The sequence below is a fragment of the Euleptes europaea genome, chromosome 7, assembly GCF_029931775.1.
Source record: "Euleptes europaea isolate rEulEur1 chromosome 7, rEulEur1.hap1, whole genome shotgun sequence".
Taxonomy (NCBI): Eukaryota; Metazoa; Chordata; class Lepidosauria; order Squamata; family Sphaerodactylidae; genus Euleptes; species Euleptes europaea.
The window spans coordinates 1,276,639-1,304,352 of NC_079318.1; the positions used below are offsets into that span (position 1 = coordinate 1,276,639).

Genomic DNA, 27,714 nt, shown 5'->3' on the forward strand with positions numbered 1-27,714 from the left:
AACACCGGCAGCCCCCCCCGCGCCTCCTAGCCTCCCGTCCCGTCGGGACCTGAAAGTCACCTATGACGGTTCAGGAGACCAGTTAACCTTTTTCATGGTCCAAGTGGACATTTTTATGCGAGAACAAGGCCGAACCTTCACTTCCGAGGAGTCCCGGGTGCAGTACGTGGCTTCCCTGCTGCAAGGGGAGGCGGCCGCCTGGATGGTGTTGCAGTATGAACTCCGCTCGCCGGTGCTACGAACTCTGGATGAGTTTATGGTAGCACTCCGAAACCGCTTCGAGGACCCGACTCTGGGTGAGCGGGCTAAGGCCTCCCTGATGCAACTGCGCCAAGGGACCAAGTCGGTGGCGCAGTATGCAAGTGAGTTCCAATCACTGGCCAGCCGAATCCTGGACTGGAGTGAGGCCACTTTGGTACAGTGTTTCAGGGAGGGCCTCAACCCGGACCTCCAGCATTGGGCTTTTATGCAAGGGAACCCCCCGGATGTGGAAGGTTGGGTTCGCCACGCTGCCGACATCGAGAATCGCAAACAACTCCTGACCTTGTCCAAACAACGCGTTGGACGAGACCCGAGACCCCGGAGTGACCGGGGCCGAGACTTCCGACCGGGAGGGAGCGGGGGTCCCTCGGCCGCTGAACGCCGTAAGCGTTTTGAGACCGGCGTCTGCCTGACCTGTGGAGGAAAGGGACACTTTGCGTCGCAATGCCCCTCTCGTGCGGGTCGTCCAAACCCCCCTCGCCAAGCCCCGACCGAACCGCAGAAGGCGCCCGCTGAGGACCAGCCCCGCCGCAGGAGCGGGCCACCGGGCCGGCGTTCCGGCGCACCCTCCGCTCTCCATGCGCGCCCCCAGGATGTGATCTCCACCTCTACAGGCCCAACGGGGTCCCGGATTACAAATACTACTTTTGATTCGGACGGATCCCCGAATGCCACCACTCCATCCCCCTCTTCCAGCGAGGAGGAAGAGTGGGAACAGCCGGCAAAAAACGCCGTCGGTCTGCTGTAGAGGGGGCTCCGCAGCAGACCGCCCCTGTCGTTGTGCAAGGAGCTCCACCGATGGTAAGCGCCCAAGAGGACAATGTGTATGTACGTGTTCACCTGTCCCTACCCAAAGGGGGTCCCAGTTTAGAATTCCCCGCTTTGGTCGACTCGGGGTGTGCCCGCACTATGATTAGTGAGGAAGCTGCCAAGAAACTGGGAGTCCGGCGCAAGCGGCTTCCGGGACCCCTCCGCTTTTCCCAAATGGACGGGAGCGATTTTAAACGGGGCCCAGTGACCCACCGAACTGCAGCCGTGATTATGTCGGTGGGAGAACATTGGGAACGCTTGTATTTTACCATCGCCCCTATTGTAACCCCAGTGGTGTTAGGGATGAACTGGCTACGGGGACATAACCCCTCCATCGACTGGGTTAAACGGGTGCTCTCGTTTCCCGAAAGCCCCTGTGGGTTGCATGACAAGGAACGGGTACTCAGGACTCCGGCCGCCGCATTGGTAGGGTCCCCCAACCCGATCTCCATTCCTCCTCAACTTCCCACAGAATACTCGCAGTATGCGGATGTCTTTGATGTTAAAGAATGTGACGAACTACCTCCCCACAGAGAGACGGACTGTGCCATTGAAATCGTGGGGGAAGGCAAACTGTCTAAAGGGAAGGTCTATCCCATGAGCCCTAGTGAGAAGGCGGTGTTGCGGGACTATTTGGACGCCAACTTGGCGAGGGGTTTCATACGCCCTTCCAAAGCTCCTTATTCGGCCCCGGCCTTCTTTGTGAAGAAAAAGACGGGAGATCTAAGACTGTGTATTGACTTTCGTAGGCTAAACGCGGTCACCCAGTCTAACGCTTACCCTCTCCCTCTTATTCCCGACCTTTTAGCACAATTAAAGGAGGGCCGAATCTTCACCAAACTGGACTTAGTGGAAGCATACCACCGCATCCGCATTAAAGAAGGAGACGAACCCAAAACGGCCTTTTCCAGCTGTTTTGGAATGTTTGAATACCTAGTCATGCCGTTCGGACTTTCGGGGGCCCCCAGTGTGTTTATGCAATTGATTAATGAGGTTTTACATGATTTGCTGTTTCGGGGGGTGGTGGTATTTCTCGATGACATACTTATTTACTCTGAAACCATGGAAGAACATGTGCGCCTAGTGCGAGAAGTGCTCCAGCGGCTGCGGGAGCACAAACTGTATGCTAAGGTATCCAAATGTGAGTTCCACCAACCTTCCATTACATTTCTTGGGTACGTGATTTCCCACCAAGGTTTAGAAATGGACCCCGCAAAGGTCCAGGCGGTGCGAGATTGGGAACCCCCCACTACCCGCCGCCAGCTTCAGCAATTTTTGGGATTCGCTAACTTTTACCGAAACTTCATTCCCAACTTTGCCCAAGTTGCGCTTCCTCTCACCAATCTGTTGCGTACCAAGGACAAGGGGGCTAGCGCCGCGCTTCCCTCAGCCCGTTTGCAATGGTCCCCCCAGTGCCAGCAGGCTTTTGAGTGTTTAAAACTGCTTTTTTCATCCGAACCCGTTTTGGCTCACCCAGATTGCACCAAGCCTTTCGTGGTGCAGGTGGATGCCTCGGATGTGGCCATGGGTGGGGCCCTATTGCAGAGGGATGAAGGGGGGCGGTTGAGACCATGCGCCTACTTCTCCAAAAAGTTTTCCCAGTCCGAAATCAACTGGGCTATTTGGGAGAAGGAGGCGGCGGCGGTCAAACATGCCCTCACCATATGGAGGCACTTTTTAGAAGGTGCCGAACTGCCGTTTGAAGTGTGTACCGATCACAAGAATCTCGAGGCTCTCAAGGGAGCTAGAAAGCTCAACGCCAAACAAATTCGGTGGGCCCAATTCTTCGCCAAATTCCGGTTCACTCTCAAACATGTCCCGGGTAAAGACAATGCCCTAGCCGACGCTCTGTCTCGACTTCCCCAGTATCGCAACGATTTCGATCGCCCTGTCGACTCCCTGTTCACGCCCGAGCAGCGTGGGGAGGTCCCCGGCTTAGCTGTCACCACCCGCTCCCAAACCCATCGACCAGAGACCCCCCCTACGCTCAAGGGTATCCCGGAAGCCTTCCAACAGCGGCTCCGGGACGCTTCCTTACAGGAGGAGGAGCACCATCTCCTCCCTACTGGCCTGGAACGAACCAACACTTGGTGGATGCAGGGGGGGAAACTGTATGTCCCATCCTCCCTTCGCAAGGAGGTATTGGGACTTGTACATGGTGCCAGATTGGCGGGTCATTTTGGCTTCATTAAAACACTTCACCTGGTACGGAGGCAGTTCTGGTGGCCCGGTATGAGAGCCGATGTGGAGCTGTATGTGCGCAGCTGCCCCACTTGCGCCACAGCTAAGAAACGGATGGGAAAACCCCCCGGGCTTCTCAAACCGCTGGAGAACCCCTCCCGCCCCTGGGAGGTCATAGCCATGGATTTTATCACCGACCTACCTCCTAGTCGGGGAAAAACGGTTCTCTGGGTAATCACGGACCTTTTTTCCAAACAGGTCCATTTTGTTCCATGTGCAGGTCTTCCTTCAGCCCAGGGTTTGGCTAAACTATTTGTTACGCACGTCCTCAGGCTACACTCAGTACCGAGGAAGGTCCTCTCCGACCGGGGGGTCCAGTTTGTTGCCAAATTCTGGCGAGCATTTCTAAAGCTCATGGGGGTGGAGGAACAGGGTTTGTCTTCCGCCTATCACCCCCAAACGGATGGTCAAACGGAACGAGTAAACGCGGTGGTAGAATGTTATTTGCGTTGCTATGTAAATTTCCACCAGGATGACTGGGTCGACCTGCTGCCATTCGCCGAATATGCGTACAACAATGCGCCTCATTCCTCTACCGGCTTTAGTCCCTTCCAAGTAATATACGGGACGGAATTCGGTCCTTTCGGTTCCGCCCCCGTCACGCCAGAGCTCCAAACCACCCCTGATCTTCAGGAGTGGATCCAGGCAGTTAAATCTACCTGGCCGTGGCTGCTCAAAAATCTTGAGAAGGCGAAAAGCAAGTACAAGGAACAGGCAGACAAACACCGGTCTCCGGGATGGGAGCTAAAGGTGGGGGAGCAAGTGTATCTGTCCACCAAAAACCTCCGCTCTCTTCGTCCCTGCAAAAAACTGAGCGACCGTTATGTGGGACCTTTCCCCATTACCAGAGTGATCAATGAGGTTACCGTGGAACTGAAGCTCCCAAAGACTCTCAAGGGAGTCCACCCGGTTTTTCATATTAGTCTCCTCAAACCGTATGTGGCAGCCCCCCAGTTCCACCCCCCTCCCGAACATGAGATTCCTACTGTGGTAGGAGGGGATACCCATCTGGAAATATCCAAGGTCTTAGATTCCAAATGGAAGAAGGGGAAACTGTTTTACTTTGTTCGTTGGAAAAACCTTGGGTCCGCTCACGACGAGTGGGTGGCCGCACCCCACATGGCGGCCCCTCGCTTGGTCCGAGAATTCCACCTCGCTTATCCCGATAAGCTTCGCCCTCTCGAGGACCCCGGAGGGGGGCCTTAAGGGGGGCAGAATGTGAGGGTCTCTGTGTATGTGTCTCTGCTTCCCATCACCTGCTATCAGTGAACTCGTAAAAGCAGTTCACACCTTCTGGTCTCAGGCGCCAGGCCTGATTGCCCCATGTATCTTCCCCCCCGCTGTTCTTCCTGTCAGTACTCCCTCAGGCCGATGCGGCCTTGGAAGTGTGATAGCTTCACCAGACTTCCTGGGACTCGTCTGATGTTTTGTATTATGCCAAGCTTGTAACTTCCCATAACAATAAGTGTGAACCCCAGTGCCCCAGTGCCCTGGAGTCAATATATTCTGTAAACCCGATTAGCCCCTCACTTGCAACTTGCTACCTGTGCCTGTCTCATCTCCTGATGTCTTCAATAAATCCTTTGTTTCTTTATCAACGTCTGAACATTTGATTTGGAGAAGTAAACTCAGAGAGAGGGGATCTCTCACAGAAACGTTTACAGGTAGTTACCATGATGCTGCACTATATGGTAATAATTTACTGGTTAATACTTCGTGCTGCATATTTCTTTACCAGGCTGTATGCTTGCCCACCTTTGCTAATGGTCCTTACCTGTATCTGCACCTAAGGAGAGGCTGGAAACCTCTGGCCTCTCTCATCATTCCCTATGTGTAACAAGCACATCTATACCTGTCGTCTGTCCTTTATGCAGGTTCTGATATCTGAATTAATTATACCAGGATTTACAACTGGTCTCTCACGGCTACAACTCATCCTCTCCCTCCATCCCTCTTTCAGTGTGACCGTCCTCATAAAAATCCCTGTAAAAGATTTTTCATTCCATGCATTCCATGAGGTTTTAACCCACAAAGGTTTATGCTGGAATAAACTTTGTTCGTCTCTGAGGTGCCAGTTGACTTTTGTTTTATTACGCTTATTGTGAAAGGATGTCTCATACAATTTGCCGTGCTCATTTCATATTCTGAAGATGACCTGGCTAAGTTCTCTATTGCTTTCTTACTCATCGTCCCATTTTCTTAGCTTTGGAAAGCATTACTAGGAGTTCCAGAAATAGCATATGATAGTATTTCTCAAACTTTTTGAAGTCATGGCGGAATTAAACAATACACACAAATGTGCATAATCAAATTCTGACTGCCAGTTTTGTTAGAGATAAGCTGCTTTAGGAGGAGACAATCTGAGGAAAAGAAGTGGGAGAGGGCAGCTGAACCTCTTCCCTGCCCGCTGCTTTTCCACTTTACCCCACCAATTGTTTTCTCCCAACTGTGGAGTTTCCAACATGTACTGGTGAGGATAAACATATTCTTCCTATATGATGTCACTGTATGCATTGGCAGCCAAGAAGATTCGTACTAACTTCTCACCCTGATGTAATCTATGTTATGCCCTGGTCCTGACAATTTTAAATCTGTTTTTAACCTTGCTGTGTTTTCTTTTATTACTATATTTATTACTGCCTCGGCAGTTGTTTTTGTTGTATTGTTATGGCCTTACACAGTAAATTTTACCTACCTACCTACCACATTTTTGGAAAACAGGGGGCAGTTGGAGCAATATGTGGTGGCAGGAAGAAAGTGCCAAGCTAGGGTAGAGTTAAAAATACACCTCAGCCAAAGGTCTTCTTTTCACTCAGAACCAAAGAAGTATTGCATTTAGAATGCTGGACTATGTTCAGCCGACTAGAGATTAAAATTCTTGTTTGGAAACAAAAACTCTGAATATATTCTGTCCTCAAAGGACATGTGGGATAAAAAATTATTAAATAAAATAAGGTCCTCTGCTGAAAAAAATAAAAAACAAAAACACTAACTTCTGGGTCCCCCAACAAAAGTAACATCAGTCTGTCCCCTGAATGAGTACACGGAGATCAAGAGCAGACACAGAGCTGCGGCTCTCGGATGTATATGCAGATTTGTGAACCGAACATTAACTCTGGCAAGAGAAGAGATATACAGCAGAGTATGTCTGACTCCTGCTCCCTTGGGTGACCTCCCACAGAATAGTGCAACAAAGAGTGACAGTATTACTACTCAAATGATTCTCTCTCCCTTCCTGGAACATAAATTCTGCCAATTCAGAAGGGGCAATACCACAGCTGAGAATAGAAGACATACGAACATTTAGAGAGTTCATAGCATCTTTTGCAGATGTTAACTCTTTCCCATAACTAAATCACAACACTGGTATATCACACAACTGTGAACAGCAGTGTTTGTAAGCATTTACCATCACAATACCTGCTATCTCTTTCTGGGATTTCTTTGATGGCAATTCTGACTTGATTGCTCAGATCTCGTCCTGCATAAACAATGCCGTATGTGCCTTTTCCCAAAATGACTCGCTCACCATTTTCATCATATTCATAGTCATACTGCAACAGAAAGAACAGTAAAAGAAAGGGATCTGTGATAATGATATGTATGTCATTTACCTATTGCTCTGTGCTACAGAGCTGTATAATAAGAGCATCATGAAAACCAAGGACTATCTGAATAAAATTATTGCTGTCAGCACAGCAGACACCTTTGAACAACCATGCCATCCAATACTGTATAACAGTTCTGCATATGACTTATATTTAACTAGGAATTATGGAGGATGTATTGTTGCTATCTCCCTGGCAGTGCCTAGTACAAAGACATTCATGACATCATGTCAATTTATTTAGAGGTTCCCAATCAATAAACCACAGAACACTGAATATCATGACATCACATATACATTTCTTTTACTAGCAGAGCGGGGGAGGGGGGACTGGCAACAATTGTGCATCTTCATAACATTTTGATAGGCCCCCAGTTTATTGCAGAAATAGGTTTTCCTGGTTTGCTGCTACTATGCACTGGGAATCATGCAGAGCTAGTGTTCATAAAACCCAACTCCAATAGTCTGTAGTTATAGGATATGCTTACAGGTGCAAAATTGTTGTGTCACACCAATTTACCAAATGACAACTCCTGGCATATTTACAGCCCATTCCTGAAATGACGGCGCATGGAATCGGTGGGGAAGAGGTACCGTAAAAAAAGAAGAAGCTGTTTTGTGGCCTTTTTTTTGTTTTACCGGGGCTAAAAGCCCTGTTGAAAACAGTGAGGCTGCACCTGCTTTTTGAGCAGGCACAGCACCGCCGTTCCCGGCACCGGCATATCCGGCCGAACCAGGATAGGAAGCCGCCTAACCGACAGCTCCTCCCCCCGGCCCGCCCCCGGCCCGCCCCCCCTGCGCCAGCACGGTCTCTCTACGCCGTGACCTGCGCCACAGAGAGGCCGCACCAGCGAAGGGGCGAGGCGCGGTCCTGCAGCGTTCGGCCGCCAGAGGGACTGGCCTTGCCACCAGCGTAAGGGCGTGTAATCACGGTTTTACATGCACTTACGCTGGCGGCAGGGTCATACCGCCTCCTAAGAAGTTTTGCCCACCCTTTCAGGAATGGGCTGTTAAGACTCTAGGTACTGAGATTATTTAAAAACATTTCCTTGATATATATATCAAATGACATGGACATGCTGCTGCAGTCATCTTGCTTGTGGGCTTCCTAGAGGCACCTGGTTGGCCACTATGTGAACAGACTGCTGGACTTGATGGACCTTGGTCTGATCCAGTAGGGCCTTTCTTATGTTCTTATGTTTAGGGGAGAGGCGCAGACCCGTGGCGCTCAGGCGCCGGCGGGACTAGTCTTGCCACCAGCGTAAGTGCGTGTAATCACGGTTTTACGTGCACTTACACTGGCGGCAAGGTAACACCACCTCCTGAGAAGTTTCACACACTCCTTTCAGGAATGGGCTGTTAGACTCTAGGTACTGAGATTATTTAAAAACATGTCAAATGACTTGTCCTTGATATATATATCAAATGACATGGACATGCTGCTGCAGTCGTCTTGCTTGTGGGCTTCCTAAAGGCACCTGGTTGGTCACTGTGTGAACAGACTGCTGGACTTGATGGGCCTGGGTCTGATCCAGCAGGGCAGTTATGAGCATTTCATACATTAACTACATGGTGTTTTTTTCACCAAGAAGTCTTATTTGCAATGGGCCTATAAATCATCATGGCACCAAGTTTTTCCCCATGTGTTGTGTTATGACACTGGTGAGACTTCTGCAAGAGAAAAGTGGAGCGGCAAATGGCTGAAGGCCCAATAACCTTAGGTTGGAAATGAAATGGAACATAGAGCAGCCATGTGTACAAGCAAAGAGAGAAAGGCGAATCAGAGTCACAGAGCTATGTGTGTGTTATGTGCCATCAAGTCACTTCCAATTTAGGGTGTGAAAGTTGCATGATGAAGAAAGATGACAGGAAGAAAATTGATTCATTTGAAATGTGGTATTGGGGAGAGTTTTACAGATACTGTAGACCGCCAAAAAGACAAATAAGTGGGTTCTAGATCAAATCAAGCCTGAACTCTCCCTAGCAGCTAAAATTACTAAATTCAGGCTGTCACCTTCTCATAATGTGACCGAAGTACGACAGTCATTGAAAAAGAAAATAACGTGACAAAAAGTTGAAGGCAGCTGGAAAAGAGAAAGACCTAAGGTGAGATAGATGTATTTAATAAAGGAAGCCATGGACCTCAGTTTGCAAGATCTGAGCAAGGCTGTTAACGATAGGATATTCTGAAGGTCATTAATCCATAGAGTCCCCGTGAGTCAGAAGCAACTTGCTAGCACTTAAATGAATTAATGACCTCCGAAACATCCTATTGTTAACAGCCTTGCTCAGATCTTGCAAACTGAAGGTCTTGGCTAAGCTGTATAGGGATATAAAGCATAGAATCATAGAGTTGGAAGGGACCACCAGGGTCATCTAGTACAACCCCCTGCACAATGCAGGAAATTCACAACTACCTCCCCTACAAACCCTACTGATCCCTGCTCCATGCCCAGAAGATGGCCAAGATGCCCTCCCTCTCACGATCTGCCTAAAGTCATAGAATCCACTTTGCTGACAGATGGCCATCTAGCCTCTGCTTAAAAACCTCCATGGAAGGAGCTCTTACCACCTCCTGAGGAAGCCTGTTTCACTAAGGAACCACTCCAAAATTCTTCCTAGTGTCTAAACAGAAACTCTTTTGATTTAATTTCAACCCGTTGGTTCTGGTCCGATCTTCTGAGGCAACAGAAAACAACTCGGCACCCTCCTCTATATGACAGCCCTTCAAGTACTTCAACTTTGTAATCTGATCTACGAGTGTCTCATCCAAGTCCTCTGCCTGGTTTGATGGTCAATAGCAGACCCCCTCAATAATATCACTATTATTTCTTACTCCTTTTATTTTAAACCATAGACTCTCGACTGGACTTCCATGCTCAGATTCATGTATTTCTTCACAAGTATACACATCTTTGACATATAATGCTACTCCTCCCCCTTCCTTATCTCTCTATCCCTTTTAAACAAGTTGTACCCCTCAATCTCAATATTCCAATCATGAGTGACATCCCACCAAGTTTCAGTAATGACTATTAGGTCAAAATCCCCTTCCTGTATTGGGGCTTCAAGTTCTTCCTGCTTGTTTCCCATACTCTACGCATTAGTATACTGACATTGGAATCCATGGTTTATGTGCCCCAAGGTTTTTGTTTCTGTACTTACCCACGAGCTTATGTTTCCTGGCATACATGCCACTCCCAACAAATCTTTATTGTTCTCATCTCCAGTTATTGTCATCATACTAGGCTTTATGTTTTTGTCCTGCTCCCCCATAGGATTTAGTTTAAAGCCCTTCTGATCAGGTTTGTGAGGCTCTCACCAAACACATTTTTTCCTACCCTTGTGAGGTGCAAACCATCTCCCGATAGAAGATATTCTTTTTGAAAGCGTAAGCCATGGTCCAGAAATCCAAACCTTTCTTGATGACACCATCTACACATCCAGTCATTAACTTGTAGCATTCTTCTTTCCCTTTCTAAGCCACGACCTTGGACAGGCAGAACTGACGAAAACACAACCTGCACCCCCAGGTCCTTCATCTTCTTACCCAGAGCCGCATAGTCTCTTTTAATACATTCTGGGCTGTGTCAGGCAATATCATTTGCTCCCGCATGAATGAGCAAGACAGGGTAATAATCTGTGGGCTTGATGAGTCTTCCTACCCTTTCTGTCACATCCTGGATGCATGCACCTGGTAGACAGCAGACCTCTCAAGGCGACAAGTCCAGTCAGCACACTTTAGACTCTATCCCTCTCAGTAGGGAATCCCCAATTACCAAAACATGCCTCTTCCTAAACTGGGAAGCGGAAGCTCGAGTCTTCTCATTCACAGGAGCCTGAGAAATTTCTTTCAAGCTTGTTCCAGTGGTCCAGAATCAGCATCTATGGGGAGATCCTAGAACCAATTGCTGAGTCTTGATTTTCCTGCTCCTGTGGGTCACATTCTTCCATGTACCCTCCCCTCCTGTGTTGGTTGCACCTCCATTTGTTGAGATTCCTTACTCTCCTCCTCCTGTTGCCCCCTAAAGAGTGCTTAATGCATTCTGTCCATTAACTCTTCACCTTCCTTTATAAAATGGAGTGTGGGCAAGTATGCCTGAAGTCCCTGTATTGTCTCCTCCAGTAGGGCTACCAACTTACACTTGCTGCAAGTGTAATTATTGTTACCCTCAGGTAAGAAAACAAACATGCCACAGACCTTGCATGTTACTGCCTCAGCTCCCTCACTAGCCACACTACTGTGATCCATTGCTGAAGTTGTTCAGTTTCTTTCCTGCACTACTCTGATAGTTCCCATGACAAACTGCCTCTCAAGGCTTCCTCTTTAGAAACTCTGGCTCCTGCAGACTCTCGGCCCAGCTGCCTCAGCTTCAGCCTCTGGTGAGAGGAGCCTTCTTAACAGCCAAGAGCAGAGGGCGGGGCCAGCAATTAACCCCAGTCACACCAGCCCTCCTTACTCAGGAAACAGCAACTCTTTAGAAACTCTGGCTCCTGCAGACTCTCAGCCCAGCTGCCTCAGCTTCTGCCTCTGGTGAGAAAACAGTACAGGAGGAATGTAGGTGGATGGGAAGGGGTAGAAGGGCTATAGTTTATAAGTTGTATGTGTATGCCCATACATCTATGTATATAAAGGACAACTATAAACTATAACAATAAAGTATAACTTTCAAACTTAAGAAGGAAAAGTTTGAGAAAAATTGCATTAATTGATTGTGGAAAATCAAAGTAGTTGGTCAGCCCCCCCTTTTCCTTTTCCCCCTCCTTCTCCGTCTCTGCTAGTTCCCACAAATAGTACTAATTGTCAGTGCTGCTGTATTATTATGTTATATTATAGATGTATCTGCTGCTGTGTCAGTAAGGGTGCCGGTTTTATCTGTGTACTTTATATAATTATTTACTGTTGCTTTAAAGTGCTGTGAGCCACTCTGAGCCTGGAAAGGGCCAGGAAAGGGCGGCCTAAAAATCAATCAATCAATTAATCAATCAATCAAGCAAACAAACAAACAAATGAACAAACAACTGATATTTCAGGACTTTAGGTGACATTCTTCATATGAAAGAGATGAAGTTTCTGTTTTCTTTACTTATTCAAAATAATTAAGGCTGTGTTAATAATCCAGTTAAGTAATACATATATTTTATTCTTTGAAACACAAGAGAATTTGTCTGAAAGCACTCTGCTCTTTGTCTTGTTAATTATAATATTTATTTTAACTTGGGTTGAATTGAAAAATCTCTTTGAGTTACCATTTGACCTTGAGAGCTCAGTTCTCAAAAGGGTAGAACGAATACAAGACTGCTCTTACCTCCAGGGAATCTCCATCACATTCTCCTTCCTCTGTGTTTCTCCCTATTTCTTCAGTAATACTGTTAACCATTTCAAAAAATCTGCCAAAATTCATATAAAAGCAGAAGATAATGTTACAACAGAATAAAACCTGGTATCTCTGTTAACAATGCTTAGGACTGTGTTCATTGTATTTTTCTCTGCAATCAACAAAATGACTCTTGTCTGACACATGTTATTCAAGAATAAGTGTGTAATTTAACAAGACTGTACCAGCAAGAACAAACCACTGCTCTGAATTATATACTAGTTAAGCAACCAGAATGAGCTGTCATCTCATATCCTGCTTAGATGTTGTCCCATGGATTGTTTCTTCACCATGTTCCATTCCACCCATCTTCTGATTTAGCTTAAAGCATTTGTACATTACCACAGTTTTTGCTTCTATCTCCTCCCAACTTACTAATGTTCTGTAGCACACATGTACATTGATTTAAACACCATGCCCCCCCAAATCTTCATGCGATCAAACTACTCCATCAAGATTAGCTTTTTGTATTATGACTACACATGAATGCATTCAGTAAATCACAGTGCAAAAAGCAACCCTGATGTGATTGTAAGATTACATCAAGATTCCATTTTGCCGGCTGGTGCATCAATGTTCACACATGTTCCTGTGTGCTGATATGCAGTAAGGGGGGGGGGGGGAATGAATCAAAGTTTGGCAATCTGCACATGTTTATCAGCCTGAATAAATTTCAGAAACAACAACAACAAAAAGGAAGAATGGCAGGTCGCTATCAGATTGATGTTGCTCTGTAGCCCAGGAAATTCTGAGCCCCAAAATCCAAAGAGAAATTTGTGTTTCATAGATTACAGCAAAGCTTCTGACTTGTGTGGATCATGTGACTGGTTTTAAAGGAAATGGGTGTGCCACAATATCTGATCGTTTTGATGCGCAACCTGTATTCTGGACAAGAGGCCACAGTTAAGACAGAATATGGAGAAACAGAATGGTTTCCAATTGGCAAAGGTGTTAGACAAGGATGTATTTTATCTCCCTACCTCTTCAATCTATATGCAGAACATATAATTAGGAAAACTGGATTAGATTTAGATGAAGGTGGAATGAAAATTGGGGGGAGGAACATTAACAATTTGAGATATGCCGATGATACTACATTACTGGCAGAAAATAGTGAAGTCTTGAAACGACTACTGCTGAAAGTTAAAAGCGAAAGTGCCAAAGCAGGAGTGCAGCTGAATATCAGGAAGACAAAAGTAATAACTACAGGAGAATTACACAACTTTAAGATTGATAATGAGGAAACTGAAATTGTTGAAAATTTTCTATTCCTTGGTTCCATCATCAACCAAAAGGGAGACTTCAGCCAAGAAATCAGAAGGAGATTGAGACTGGAAAGGGCAGCCATGAAGAAGCTAGAAAAGATTCTGAAGTGTAAGGATGTGTCACTGCCAACCAAGTTCAGGTTAATTCATGCCATCGTATTCCCTATTACTATGTATGGGTGTGAAAGCTGGACAATGAAGAAAGCTGATAGGAAGAAAGTAGATTCTTTTGAAATGTGGTGTTGGAGGAGAGTGTTACGGATACCATGAACTGCCAAAAAAACAAATCAGTGGGTTATAGATCAAATCAAGCCTGAACTGACTCTAGAAGCTAAAATGACTAAACTGAGGCTGTTGTACTTTGGACATATTATGAGAAGACAAGAGTCACTGGAAAAGACAATCATGCTAGGAAAAGTTGAAGGCAGCAGGAAAAGAGGAAGACCCAACAAGAGATGGATTGACTCTATAAAGGAAGCCACGGCCCTCAATTTACAAGATCTGAGCAAGGCTGTTAAGGATAGGACACTTTGGAGGACATTGATTCATAGGGTCGCCATGAGTCGGAAACGACTTGACGGCACTTAACACATACATACACACACACACACACAATTATGTATGCATCTCCATAAAACATCTCTTTAAACTCAACCCCCTACGTTTATGTGATGCTACGAATGCTGATCAGCTCAATGGCAAAGCACAGCTTGGCTTCCTGTACTGCTGTTGTTTTGAAATTTTGGATAATATTTATCTTTTGAGTGTTCCAGTTATTTAAAAACCATTGTATACATTGCTCAGAATGAAATTATAAATGGAAATGACTAATTCTGGAATGTGGCACTTCAGATAAGTATAAGTGCACATCCAGAGGATCATTTTGGACTGCCCTATTCTTACCCTGAAGAAAAGAGAAGAACTCCTTATCACCTATAGTCTTAGATTTAATCTTTGGGTCATCAGAAGGAGCGGGCTCCTCATTTAGGTTCAGGGCCACCATGGCCTTAGCCAACGATCCATGAAAATCATCGCTGCAAAACAGCTTTGTTTGTTGGTCTGCGGTATCAGGTATCTCCTCATCAGAAGAGAACTCTCCCTTCTCCCTCTCATCATCAATAGAGTCCAGAATAAGGGAGTGGGGATCTGGACATTGTTCATGCCCAGCCTGTTGTTTCCTGGCTGCTTTGGTAGGCCAGGGGGTCTGGCATTCCTTGGGCTAGCCAAAGAAGCCTGATGGGGTTCGGCTGTATAGCCCTGAAAATCCGTGAAGGGAGGAGCTGCCATAGACTGTAGGGTCTGGAAGTGTTCTTTCATGGCCCTACCCACCACATCGTAGATTTCCGCATGTGTTATGGGCCTTGCCCCAGCCACGTTCGCTAGGGAAGAGGGGGTTACATTACCAATCGCTGCCACGGCCTCTTGCAATGTCTCCGTGCCCGGATTATCTCCCTCGTTGCCACCAGGGGCCGAACGGGAGGTGCTGTCAAGCGATTTTATCTTCTGCTGTATTTTTGCGCCAAAATGCTGAGGCACGTTGGGCCATCTTTTTGTCTGCACACTTTCCTTCTCGCCAAGATGTTCCCGCTGCGAGGGAGCGCATCTGTGGCTGCCGGTAAAGGTTTGGAGCTCTTGCCCCTGAGCAGTAAGCCCGCCATCGTTGGAGTCTCCTTCAGAAAGGAGATCATTGACCTGGTTGTTAGCCCCGTTGGCCATTTTGTCTCTCTTTCTCCAACCCCGTTCCCAATCAGAAATGAAGGGGGGGGGGAGCCAGACAAAGAAGTTCAGAAAGAGAAATTTAGCTGAAGATAAGCAGGGATTTAAAGAAAGGAAAAAAGGGAAGTAGAAAATAGATAAAAGGCAAGAAGAAAAGAAAGATTTCTATCCTAAACCAAAGATCTCTTGGAGAGAACTCTCCAAGCAGCCTTCCCCGGTTAGGCAGGAAGAGAAATTGAAGAGGAGTGGGAGATTCCCGCCAGAGGCACAGGAAGTGAAGTTGGTTCCTGCCTCCCCAGGCAAGCAGCGAGAATCACCCAATCAAGATGCCCTTTCTTCAGAGAGAGAAAGTCAGCATATAAAAACCAACTCTTCTTCTTCTTAAGATTCAACATGCCCCTCTTTACATAAATATTCACACTCTTCAAGAGGAATCCTTTTGTACCTACCCTCCAGAATAGCTATGGGGAGTGCATTATAAAGCAATAGAATAAATGCTCTCCTATAATCTGGATTGTCTAGGTGGAAAATGTAATATGCTGGAAGTATTTTATTAGGGTACTAGTATCAAATAAACTGGTTTTGATCCTATTCAACACATGTTGCCTCTCGGCGTCTAATATTCTCAGTTATACCAGAGCCTCATTGGATAATCCATTGAGACAAGGAATTCTTGTGAAAGGCCATAAAAGCCCATTTTATTTCTGAGCAACTTCAGCCAAGGAGGGACAAAATTATCCTGCAAAATTAACTGTGCAATACCCTTCTGGGAAAAGACTAGTTTCAGCCAGTAAAAGAATAGTTATCCTTAGCCTAGCCTCTACCATGACCATGTCCACCTCTAGGTGGATAGCAGCATTAGAAACCATTGGTAGCACTTGCAATATAGTTATCAAAATTTTTATTGAATACTTTCTAAGAGGATCTTAGAACAAGTTAATAGTTTGAACAAGTTAATGGTTTGAACAATGGTTTGGTTGAGGAACAAGCTGGATTTAGAGAGGGCTGTTCAACTCTGGATCAATGTATAATATTAGATCATTTGATCGCAAAATACTCTAAATCTACTTTGTCTATATATGCAGCTTTTATTGATTGTAAATCAGCCTTTAATTCGATTTCTAGAACAATCCTTTGGGGAAAACATATGGCTTAAGCCTTCAGCTACAGATAGACATTTGATATTTTTAATACAAGTCCTGCATGAAAATACTTACATTCGGATAAGATGCAATACTCAAGGAAATCTTACAGATCCCATTAGAACATATAAGGGGGTTAAACAGGGCTGTATATTGGCGCCCGTGCTGTTTAATTTCTACATTAATGATTTGGTTTCACATCTAAAAACATGGAATTCCATCCTCTGCAGCTGGTGGATAAACATATCAATATTCTGTTATATCCAGTACTCCTTTCAAGGACTCTCATTGGCCTTAAGAGATGTGTCTTCACTCAGCCATTATTTACAGCAAAATCAACTAGAGATCAATTATGACAAGACTAAAATAATGGTCTTTGCCAAAAGACCTAAAACCTACTCTCGGTGCTTGAATAAGATTCGTACTGAACAAGTTCACTTGTTTAAATATTTGGGGATGATTTTTCAGGCTTCTGGAAGAAGAAACTCCCATATAGAATATTTCATAGTGAATGCACAAGAGTGCTGGTACTATACAGAAGTTTTATTGGTCTAAAGAAGGATATAATGCGTTAGTGGCTGATCTATACTATGACGATGTAACCTTTTCCATCCTCGCTTTAGCTTTGGGAATAAATTACACAACAGCAACCACATATCCCAGGCACAGGCTGAATAAAAATTTTTCGAAGATGATCCCACAAGCTGAGGCTAGATTCCTAGGCAGCTATAGTTCACAGCACCACTTTTGTGCAAAGTGTGTTTTCATGGTACATGTTCAAAAATTGCTCTTCATGGATGCCTCCTGGGGAATGATTCTAGGTCATTCTAAGGATGAAAAATACATACAACTTGATCTCACTTCAAATAGGTTGCAGAAAGAAACCGGCACTGCGCTTAATTTGATATCATATGGTACACAGACATATCCTCAGTAAAAGGCATTTTGAATATATTCTCAGTAAAAGACATTTTTCTGAACATTAACCAACACATACTTTTTGCAGTGGTGCTCTGTACAGAAATAGATTTGGAAGTCATCCGAGTTGTGCAGAACGTAAAGGAAGCAGCATCGTTCTTCAAATTTTGAAATGCTGAAAGAGAACTAAATGAGCAGGAGTTGTGGATTTTGACATCATGCAGTCTTCTGATTTCAACAATAGAAACTTTTATGTTTATGCTTTAAAGGCTGTGAAACAATGTTTTCTCCAATTAGTGATCTTTAATCACCTAGTGAGTACATGGACATTGTTCACATATAACGTTTCTTATCCATCAAAACATGTTTCTCCTCCTTCCCTCGTTTGTTACCAAGCAATAATTCACTATTACATGCAAACTGAACAAACTATGGTCTGTATAGCCTGTATAATAACCAGTTCTGCAAACTGGATCAGACCAAATTTTTCAGTTCTGGTTCTTAGGCAAACTGGCATATGCAACTGCAATTTGTGTAGTATTTATGTAATACAAATTATAGTTTGCTGAGAAACAGGAGAAAGAAGAAAACCAAGCGGGGGGATGGGGACAGGAATGCTGTGTCATGAGGAACACACAACTTCAGTTAATCATGAGTTGCACATTTTCTAGTGTGTGCCTGTTAGATCAGTAGTTCCTTGTGACAAACACTGTTCTCCTAAAAGGAGGCTAATTTATTTACATACATAAATGGCTGGGAGGCCACACTTCTTTCTGACCCATGCTTCACGGAACAGTATACTATTTTGATTAAGGGAAAGTCTACTAGGGGGACAGCCCACTGATCTGGAACTGCATTTTACCATTTCTCAGTGATTCCTGTTTAAAAGACTACTGATAAAACCTTATCCTTCAAAGCTATGCATCTCTGCTCCCAGACTCAGTGTCTGCTTCATTATCGCTGTCTCTTGTGTCTTTTCTCTGAAGACTGAATCCTAAGAAATTCAGGTCAGACTTCTCATCCTAAGAAAGGTCAGCCACCAATCCCCGGTTACTTACAATGGAAATCTTTGTGTGTTCTGAAATGCAAGGAGCCATCTGAGGGCACTACAGTACAAACTTAAATATAGGCTTGTTCGGTTTTAAAAAATAAAATAAAAGCACCACAGCTGAACAACAGCTGCCTGATAGTTAATTTTATGAAATGTATTTTTGGAAAGGAAGGAGAAGTAAATAACAAGGATTTTTGTTCTGTAAACCTCTATGCATTTGGGATCAGAGCTCATTTTAAAGGACAGAAAAATGTAAAACATTACTTGAAGCTGAACTCCAGTATAACAACAACATTTCACAATTTTAATAATTATTTCATATTAAATTGGAGTGATTTGGATGTCCAACACATCTTTTTATCCCCCCTGATATGATTTATCTGATCTCACCAGATTTTTTACGGATGAAGAATTAACCTCTGTGACTAACATCAGTTGTTGTTTTTTCTTCCAAATAGTGTTCTAAACTGGCTTTAAGAAAATTGGTACCAGGTTAACCTACATGTAGGCCAAATAACAGTGATGAAAATGTGGCCAAATACTCCATTAAGAATGTACTTGCATCAAGGCTGATTTCTAGATCCTGTGTACAAGTATAGCAGTTCTAATTTTGATTATAAAATGCCTATGGGTTTGGATGCTCTGGCTTGGGTGGCCAAGCACAGCCTGATCTCATCACATCCCAGAAGCTAAGCAGGGTTGGCCCTAGTTAGTATTTGGATGGGAGACCACCAAGGAAATCCAGGGTCGCTATGCACCCGCAGGCAATGGCAAACCACCTCGGAACATCTCTTGCCTTGAAAACCCTGAGGGGTCACCATAAGTTGTCTGCGACTTGAAGGCATTTTCTATCACCACCACAGGTTGGATCCAATTAATCAGGAATGCAGAGTTCACCAAATGCCTTTTCCCTTCCTCCTACAACATCCTGAAAAGCTACTTCTGAGGGCCAAAGGGACCACTGGGAACAGACTAGGAAGCTACAGCAAGGAAGAGGAATTAGTAAAAACTGGGGGCCTCACTCCTGCACAACCTTTGCACAAGAAGGATTTTTACCATGCAGCCCCTGTGCAGAATCCCATTCTGTTCTTGAGGGTCCCCTGACCCTCAGGAGTGGCTTTTTTGAAGATTTAGGGGGGTTGTATTTGGAAGGAGACATGACCTGGATGGCCCATGCTAGCCTGATCCCGCCAGATCTCAGAAGTTAAGCAGGGTTGGCCCTGATTAGTACTTAGTTGGGAAACCACCAAGGAACAGCAGAGTCGCTATGTCAGAGGAGGGCAATGGCAAACCACCTCTGTTAGTCTCTTGCCTTGAAAGCCCTACTGGGTTGCCGTAAGTGAGCTGCAACTTGATGGCACTTTACACAGACACAGCTGGAGGGAAGAAGGGGAAGAGACCTGACCTATGATCTATTCAATGCATATTTCATTGGACCTAACTGTATGTTCTTATTTTTGTACAACAAAGAAGGACCACAGTGCAGTGTCTCCTTCTCCCAGTGAGATCCCAAGACTCCAACCAGGGGAGAACAGTATCTCCCCACTGAATGTCAGTCACCTGTGTGATTAAGCAATGTTTTGTGAGATACCTGAACTCTACCTCTCAAGAGCTTTAGAAGGGCTTTCATCATCACATGAACACATGAAGCTGCCTTATACTGACTCAGACCCTTGGTCCATCCAAGTCAGTATTGTCTACTCAGACTGGCAGTGGCTCTCCAGGGTCTCAGGCAGAGGATCTTTCACATCACCTACTTGCCTAGAGCAAAAACACCTGCACAAAGGTGTATCTCGGTACTGTAATCTACTGAATAGTTAACCAAACTTAACACATGCGGCTTCCTACAATTCCAAATATTTCCAGTTTGGTGAAAAGCCACCGAACTTGGAATCTGGGAAATTAAAGCGCAGACCAATTGAAACCCAATGATCAAGTGCTGCAGGTTTATTGATATTCAAGAAATACATGGTTCAGGATTCAGCTGCAACTGAATCTTGATAGCTCTGATTACGCAGGCTGCTTTGAACAATATTTTTAAAGAAAATGTCTTTCTCAGCCACAGTCACTAGTACATTAGTTATTGCTTAGCATGAGACTGTCCCCTAAAGCAATTCTGCCTGGTAACAGGTTTGCCAACCAATGTTTACAGTGGTATAAACAGGACCTCAAATATAATGAAAGCAGCGCTTTCGTATCCTCTTTTCACAGAGGCTCTTTTAAAATCCATGATGGTTGGTTATAACTAGTTTAGTTTTAACAACTGCACACATTTGATGCATTTTTATTAGATATTCCAAAATATTAAAAAATAGATTGCTTCTATGACCTGTATAAATAATATTGTAGGAGAAGAAAGGGATAATACTGGGATGGAGTGGTAGGAAGAGAGAAAAAACAACAACCTTACCTTACGCCTCTTATAGAATCAGCAGTAAAGTTCCATTCATGAATGCCTTTCTGTAACATGGAAGCCAGCAAAAGTATAAACGTATATGGTATGTACTTTAAACAATGGTATATGTCATGCTCTTTAAACCATTAGTGATTGCAGTTTATTATTTCCACTATACATATCATTTTATAACTACATGTCACCTTTAGAAAAACAGAAGTTATACAAACATTGTCCTAGTATCCAACTTTCTCTAAACCTCTGAAACGTTAACTTTCTCTCTCTCTCTGAATTTCTGTTTTGTTCTGTCCTCATACCTTAGAACAAGACAATCATTTCCAATTTATAAACTTGCCCCATGACCTTCTTTTTGGAGTACAATTTAAATTCATTAGTATTGTGCTGGAAAAATTAATATGGAGGTGAAGTGGTTAAATTGTTAAAAAAAAAACCCACAAATCTGCTCACATTGCCGAGCCTCCCCGAACATTTCTACACTTGTAAAGTTCTAGCTTTTTGCAGATTTATGTGATGACCTCATCTGCTGATGCTGTTATGTTCTCAGGCAGTTGAATTTAAATAAAAACTACAACAATTTTCCTAGTGATTCTGCCAACTTTTCAATCAAATGGAGCAAACATTTTAAAGGGGCTGCCTAACCCTGACATCTGTTCTTTGCTTACTACACAAAGTTGATTAAAAAAAAAAAAAAAACAGCTCCAGAAGCCAATCTTAGACCAAGTGTCAGGAACGAAGCACAGTTGATGGCAGCAGCAATATTAACCCCAGTTGCTACTGGTATTGTATCTCAGGCTGAGAAGTCAGAAAATCTTGTGCTATCAAAACAATACAGAATAATCTAAAGTTCATACAAGAGCTAGGAAAAGTCAGTGGTCCTGTTTACACAAGTTAAGATTCAGAGTAAGACTTCCTGACCATGAGAGATTCCAGCCAATGAGTCATGAACTAAGATGTCAGTACAGTTCAAAGTACAGAGCACCCTTGGACCTCAGATCTAAATTCAGGTATCTTCCCAACAAAGTCATAGTAGCCAGGCAATCTCAGTTCTACATCCTGAAAATTGCAGTAACACTAACAAACCTCAGGCAGTTGTGTGGACATGAGTGAGATAAACCACAAGGGCTTGGATCCTATCACAGCTACATGGAAAGAGCTGCACGTGCACAACACTGCATGCCTTGTAAATATCTTTGCCTTCAACAAAATGCCAAGTAGAAGGGGTGTGGTGCTTTCTCTTGTGCTTATGGTCTTATTCTATTAGTGCAAGAGTAAAGGGGGAGGATGATTCCATATGATTCCCCCTCTTTACTACAGCCCCCCCACCCAACACGCCATTTGGCATTTTGTTGAGAAGATCCCAGGAACAGCTTTTTGCAACTGTATACCATATTTTTATCCCATCCTTCCTCTGAGGAGCTCAGGACAGGGGATGCTGAGTGGGAAGAGAGAGGGATATCTGCTTCCACAAATTCCTTCTGCTCATGGATAGTAAGATCTCACCCAATGGCTACATAAACAAAATCTTGGTTTCTTCATGATGACAATAAGCTGGATTCCCTCCCTCTGTGCTCAGCTGGGAAATGGAAGAACCAGTGGTTTGGAACAACCAGTACATTTACTTTGGCAACTGAAGCAGGAGAAATGACCAACGGATTTGTTTTCATGCCTACAAACCAAAGTTCTAAACTGGGAAACAAGTGGCATTTTAGAATCCTGGTTTGTAAGCAAGGAAATATATCGGAGTTTGTCATTTTGCCTGATTTGGATGACACAACAAAATGAAGTTTTTCCTAATAAGCAAGTCTTCAATCTCTACCTACTTATGAGGGGACAATGGTGGGTGCCTACAAGCCCCAGAAATTCATGACTTGCTTTCATCAGGACCCAGGATCCAAGGTATACATAATGCCAAGTGATGTACGCATTTTCACCCAAAACATTGAGGGTTTTTATAAAAGTAAAATGCAGCACTGGAGGTTATAATCTAGAAAGACCCAAATGAAGGGTACTACTGGAGAGGAGCTTTCTACTCTTTCATCTTCAGCGGTTTTTCCAGTGAAAATCTTTTAAGTGTTTTTCTTCCAGGGCAGGAGGGCAGGGGGTAGAGGGAAGCACCATTTTCTATGGAGGCACCCAGCAGGGAATGATTCCTGCCTCAATGCTCTGAACAAGAAGGGAGGCTGCACGTGACTCAAGTGTACAGTCTGGCACTCCAAGCATTTCCTGTGTCTTAGACACAGCTATGGTGTTTCAAGATAACATGAATTGGGTGTACAGCATTACTGTCTCTAGGTAATCAGGGTGGGGAGAGTTAGATGTTACTCTGGCACATGTAGGATACTCAAACAAACTTTGGTTGAGTCACAGCTATACCAGCAATCGTAAACACTAAACTACAGAGAAGTTTAAGTCTTGTATGCCTCTCTGGCCCATAATTTGGGGTCCTCTTTAAGGTACTTGGCTGGAGGAAATTAGAAGATGGAAAAAAATTGTATACTTCTCTGCAATAAATTAGACAGATATAAACAAATGCTTAATTCTGCCCTGTTTTGCCTTCATATTGTTAATAAAAGCCAGCTTAAAGGGAATGATTAATGGATCCAGGTAATGGATAATTGTTCTTAGTATATTCTTGGAGGAAAAAAATGGTATAAAGGTTTACTCTGCCAGAACAGACATATGGCCATGTTTGCATGTCTTGAGAGTTTGTGTTCACTTATATTCAACAGGTAGGAGGTTTGCCAAGTTGATTGATTATGAAATCTATGCACATCTACACAAGAATTCACTGGTCTTAATTGCCTTTACTCCATGGCAAAACAAGAAAACATCTGTTGGCTCATGTTTTCTATATGCTGAAGGAGTCCATCTTTTAAAGGGTTCTATGAAAAAAAAATGAAAAAAGCCCACATGAAAATTGCACACAGAAAAAACCCATTGTCATAAATGCACACAAGAAAAAAGCCCACACGGAAAAATGCCTACACAGAAAAAGTTCCATATTCACAATATGTTTGGATGCAAACAGCATATTTGTTTAAAATGATGAGTACCTTTCCTTTTAATTACAAATGTAATAGAATTTCTAAGAAACTTCCTGCCCAATCCTGAGCGGGGGGGGGGGGGGAGTCCTTGAGCAGCAGCCCTGGACGGTGCAGCAAGAGCGCAGCCTTTGGCACCTCCTAAGGGATTCGCTGCGCTGCAGCCATCTCTGCAAAACAGGCATTTTAAACCAAATAACCATGAGGTGGGTGCCGGCGTGGGTGCGCAGCCAGGGACCGGACTGCCATGGAGGCAGACAGCCACCAGGGGGCAGCAGGGAGGCTGGAGCACAGAGAAGTGGGGAGAGGCTGGACTAGGCAAAGCATTTCAGGGGTCCGGCACACCCTACAGCCACCAGGTTCGGAAGGAGTGCCCTGAAGGCTGAAAGAGGGGCAGGACAGGGCAGAGGAGGACAGAGGATGGCTCCACTCCCACTCAGCCCCGAAGTAGTGCAGCGGAGGCTGGGAGAGGGGTGGGACAAGGCAAAGGGGGACAGTGGATGGCTCCGGCCCCACCCAGCCCCGAGAGAGTGCAGCAGAGACCAAGAGAAGGTTGGGAGAGAGCTAGGGGCGGGTGGGTCATCCCAACTATGCACCAGGGGAGCATGCTGGTCCACCACCTGTAGCCTTGCATACAGCGGGAGTCACCAAGGGGATGGGCCCACAACTGCACACCACATGCTGGTGCTGATCCCCCATCCCACACTGCGGGCACGACCCTCAAAACCTTAGTTGCCTCTGAAACATCAGATGGCAATGCGGGCTGTGCAGAGGCTGGGGTGGAACAAGAAGGGCAGGAGCCATGGGAGTGCAGGGGGAGTGGCAGAGTGCCAATGGTGACTTCGGTGGCCAAAGGGGCACCCACCCTGGCATGGGCAACCCCTCCGGACAGGTTGAGGTGCCAACTGCAGTGGGGAGGCAGTTGCAGCCAGTGCAGGGGTCACAGAGAGCGGGGTGGGTTGCCAAAGACCCCCTCCACTTGTGTGTACCCATCGGCAACACCCTATAAATTACTATATGTGAGTATTTTTCTGTGGGCAATGATCTGTGTGGGCATTTTTCCATGTGGGCATTTATCTTGTGCACATTTATGACAGTGGGATTTTTTTCTGTGTGCAATTTTCATGTCGGCATTTTTCATTTGTGTGTTTTTTTCTGGTTACCCTTTTAAAGCTGTTTTTATGTTTTGCTTCTAGCTTGACTGCACATTACAGACATGGGGGTGGAGCCGACCCCTACCCTACAAGTCCACAGAGAACGGTCTGAAGTCTTCCTCTAGCCTAAGGAGACTTACTTCAACTTAAGCAGCTCCTCCATTGGAGAAAGGTTCCTTGGGCTGGAAGAAGACTCTGGAGGATGGTTTGATCTACCCGATGGCTTGCTACCAATGTGTACCACCAGAAAAACAGAGCCAATCCTAGTTTTCTGACAAGACAGTTATCACTTTCTTACGTTATATTTGTAGGGTATATTCTTTAAAAAAAACTATAATTACACACCCAAAAAAGCACAATTTTTGAAATGCTTCTCAAAGTCTGTGTATAATCCCTTTCCTAGACCCCTTTATGAAAAGGACACACCAGAGGTGTAAAGGGAGGTGCCTATCATTTACATTAAGAGTTTTCATAGTCCTGATTCCAGTCAAGGAGTTGCCTCTACATTAATCAAACAAGCGATTTCTTCAAACTGCCAGGTAGTGGCAGCCCCTTCGTATGGGAGACCAAAGCTACAGCTCCACTTTGTGGAGGAAGCTGAGGAGATGATATGTCTGCTCTATGCCCATCTGTTAGCTGTGCAGAACTCTGGCGCCTACTAATACAGTATCACAAATGTTGATAAGGTACACATAGTAGTCCTTTCCTTTTATCCCTTAGAAGCTCCTTGATCAATTGATCTTGAGCAGCATATATCTAGTGTTGGAGGGATATAAGGACTGAAACAAATCTTGCCACTGACAATGTAGCCTTGGGGTCCCTGTCGCTTAGTAAAAAAGGCATTATGTCAGTCACAGAAGCATTGGATTTGTATATTAAAAGGGGGGAAATATAGTGCAATCGAAGTTCCTCGTAAAAGCGGCATTCCAAAAGGGCATGGGCTAATGTGTCAATAGAGCCAGAAGAGCAAGGGCAGATCCTGTCTGAGTATGGTATATTCAGAATTCTGCCCTGCATTACCATAGAAGGGTTAACATTCAATCTAGCCAAGCAAAAAGCTCTACAGAGACGAGGAGTTGTCAGATAATATGTATAGGCAGGCAGACCACGTGGAGGGGGTATTCCGAAGAACTGGGATGAACAGACGCGACGAGCACGAAAAGTAGTGCTGTTATAATCGAGCTCTTTATTGCGCTTTTTAATTTTGGCAAAAGCTTCAGTTTTCCCAAGATCTGATAACATATCCTGCGAGAAGCCCAGCAACGCCAGTTTCTCATCTAAGATTTTTTGCCATGAGGATTTGAAAGGGTCATGCTTCAGAGAAGCTAGGAACCCCTCAGTGCTAAAGCACAGTTTTAGGTGGAGTTTAAAGGCGGCCAACCACGCCCTAGCTTCAAGTGACATTTGGCCAAACTCGGAACGAAGAGTAACGCCAGCAACACATCGAGGGGCATTTAGGAGTTTTCGTAAGAACTGAAGCAGTGGACGATCTATAGATTCATTGATGACTGTAATCCAGATGGCAACACCAAAGAGGATAATTGGGGTAATTTTCAGGTTAAAAACCTGAACAGCCCTTGGAATATATTTGCCACCTTTGGTGTGAAAAACACATAGTAGTGATGACAGAACTGTGGCAAAATGTTGTTTATACAGAACCTTCCAACTGCCTGAATTAGCATGTATGGCCATGCTATGGTTAACCCTCCTTTTCCAAATAACCAATATTTCCTCATCTTTGGACTTCTTTCTTTCACCTTTATTTCATCCCCTTGCTCTGTCAAACATCAAAGGCTTAAAATTGTCTCCTTTATCCAAAACTTCTCCAATTTCCTTTAATCCATTACATTAAGCAGTCAGCTGATAGAGACCATGAAGTTACAGGATATAATTCACCAAGAAGATTGCATCCACCCTTCTAAAAAACAGTGTGGTGGCTTACCTTATCATCAGGCATAACATGCCAGATAGAGACTGTCTTCTCTTCAGCCTCACTATTGATGGAGAGATATGAAGGCTGGTAGATTTTTGTGGGCTCCAATATTAAAACCTTTGAAAAGAAAATGCAGAACAGGTTACTGGGTAGATACAGCAATGGTGCCAGCAAGTAAAGACTTTTCTGTTTCACCTGATGTTCCCTCTGTAATCCCTCCTTCTTGCCCTATCTTTTAAGCATTGTTTAATGTTTAATTATGTGTATTTTAGCTTTGGTTTGTCTTAATTATGTGCTTTTATTTGGTTTTAATCGTTTTTAAGATGTGTTTTTATTATACATGTATTTAATTTGTTTGCTGGCTTGGAGGCACTGATGAAGGCAGAAAGGTGGGGTATGAATTTTGTAAATAAATAAAAATAATAAACAAACAACATATAATTAATTGAACAATTGCAGTAGTTATATGAAGCTTTTCTGTTTCTGAAAGTTTATTATCCTCCGAATTAAAATAAACATTTTCCAAATACTCCTGAGGCAGGACACACAGGAGATGAACGATATTAAACCTTAACTGAAAATGTTTTAAAACATACTTACAGGAAATCTAACTACTGACACATCCGACTTTGTGGCTTCAACCAGAAAGTCCATCCAAAAGTCCACAAGTTCATGTTTGGCAACCTGCTGTTCTGGATTCAATTTTTTAAAGTGCTGATATATCAAAATGGTCTCCACAATTGACTTGAGGTACCTAGAGACAACAATAAAAAATGCAGCT

At 44.3% G+C, this 27,714-nt stretch overlaps 1 protein-coding gene across 1 annotated transcript in view; it reads right to left on the reverse strand.

The window, feature by feature from the left end:
* Positions 1-27,714, reverse strand: part of MAP3K5 (mitogen-activated protein kinase kinase kinase 5) — a 124,920-nt gene that overhangs the window by 24,010 nt on the left and 73,196 nt on the right. Inside the window, exons 10-15 of the mRNA XM_056853832.1 lie at positions 27,534-27,687; positions 26,943-27,050; positions 20,800-20,849; positions 17,418-17,513; positions 12,229-12,310; positions 6,733-6,866 (exon numbers count right to left, since the gene is read on the reverse strand). Coding sequence (XP_056709810.1) covers positions 6,733-6,866; positions 12,229-12,310; positions 17,418-17,513; positions 20,800-20,849; positions 26,943-27,050; positions 27,534-27,687 — 624 coding nt within the window. The remainder of the gene's footprint in view (positions 1-6,732; positions 6,867-12,228; positions 12,311-17,417; positions 17,514-20,799; positions 20,850-26,942; positions 27,051-27,533; positions 27,688-27,714) is intronic.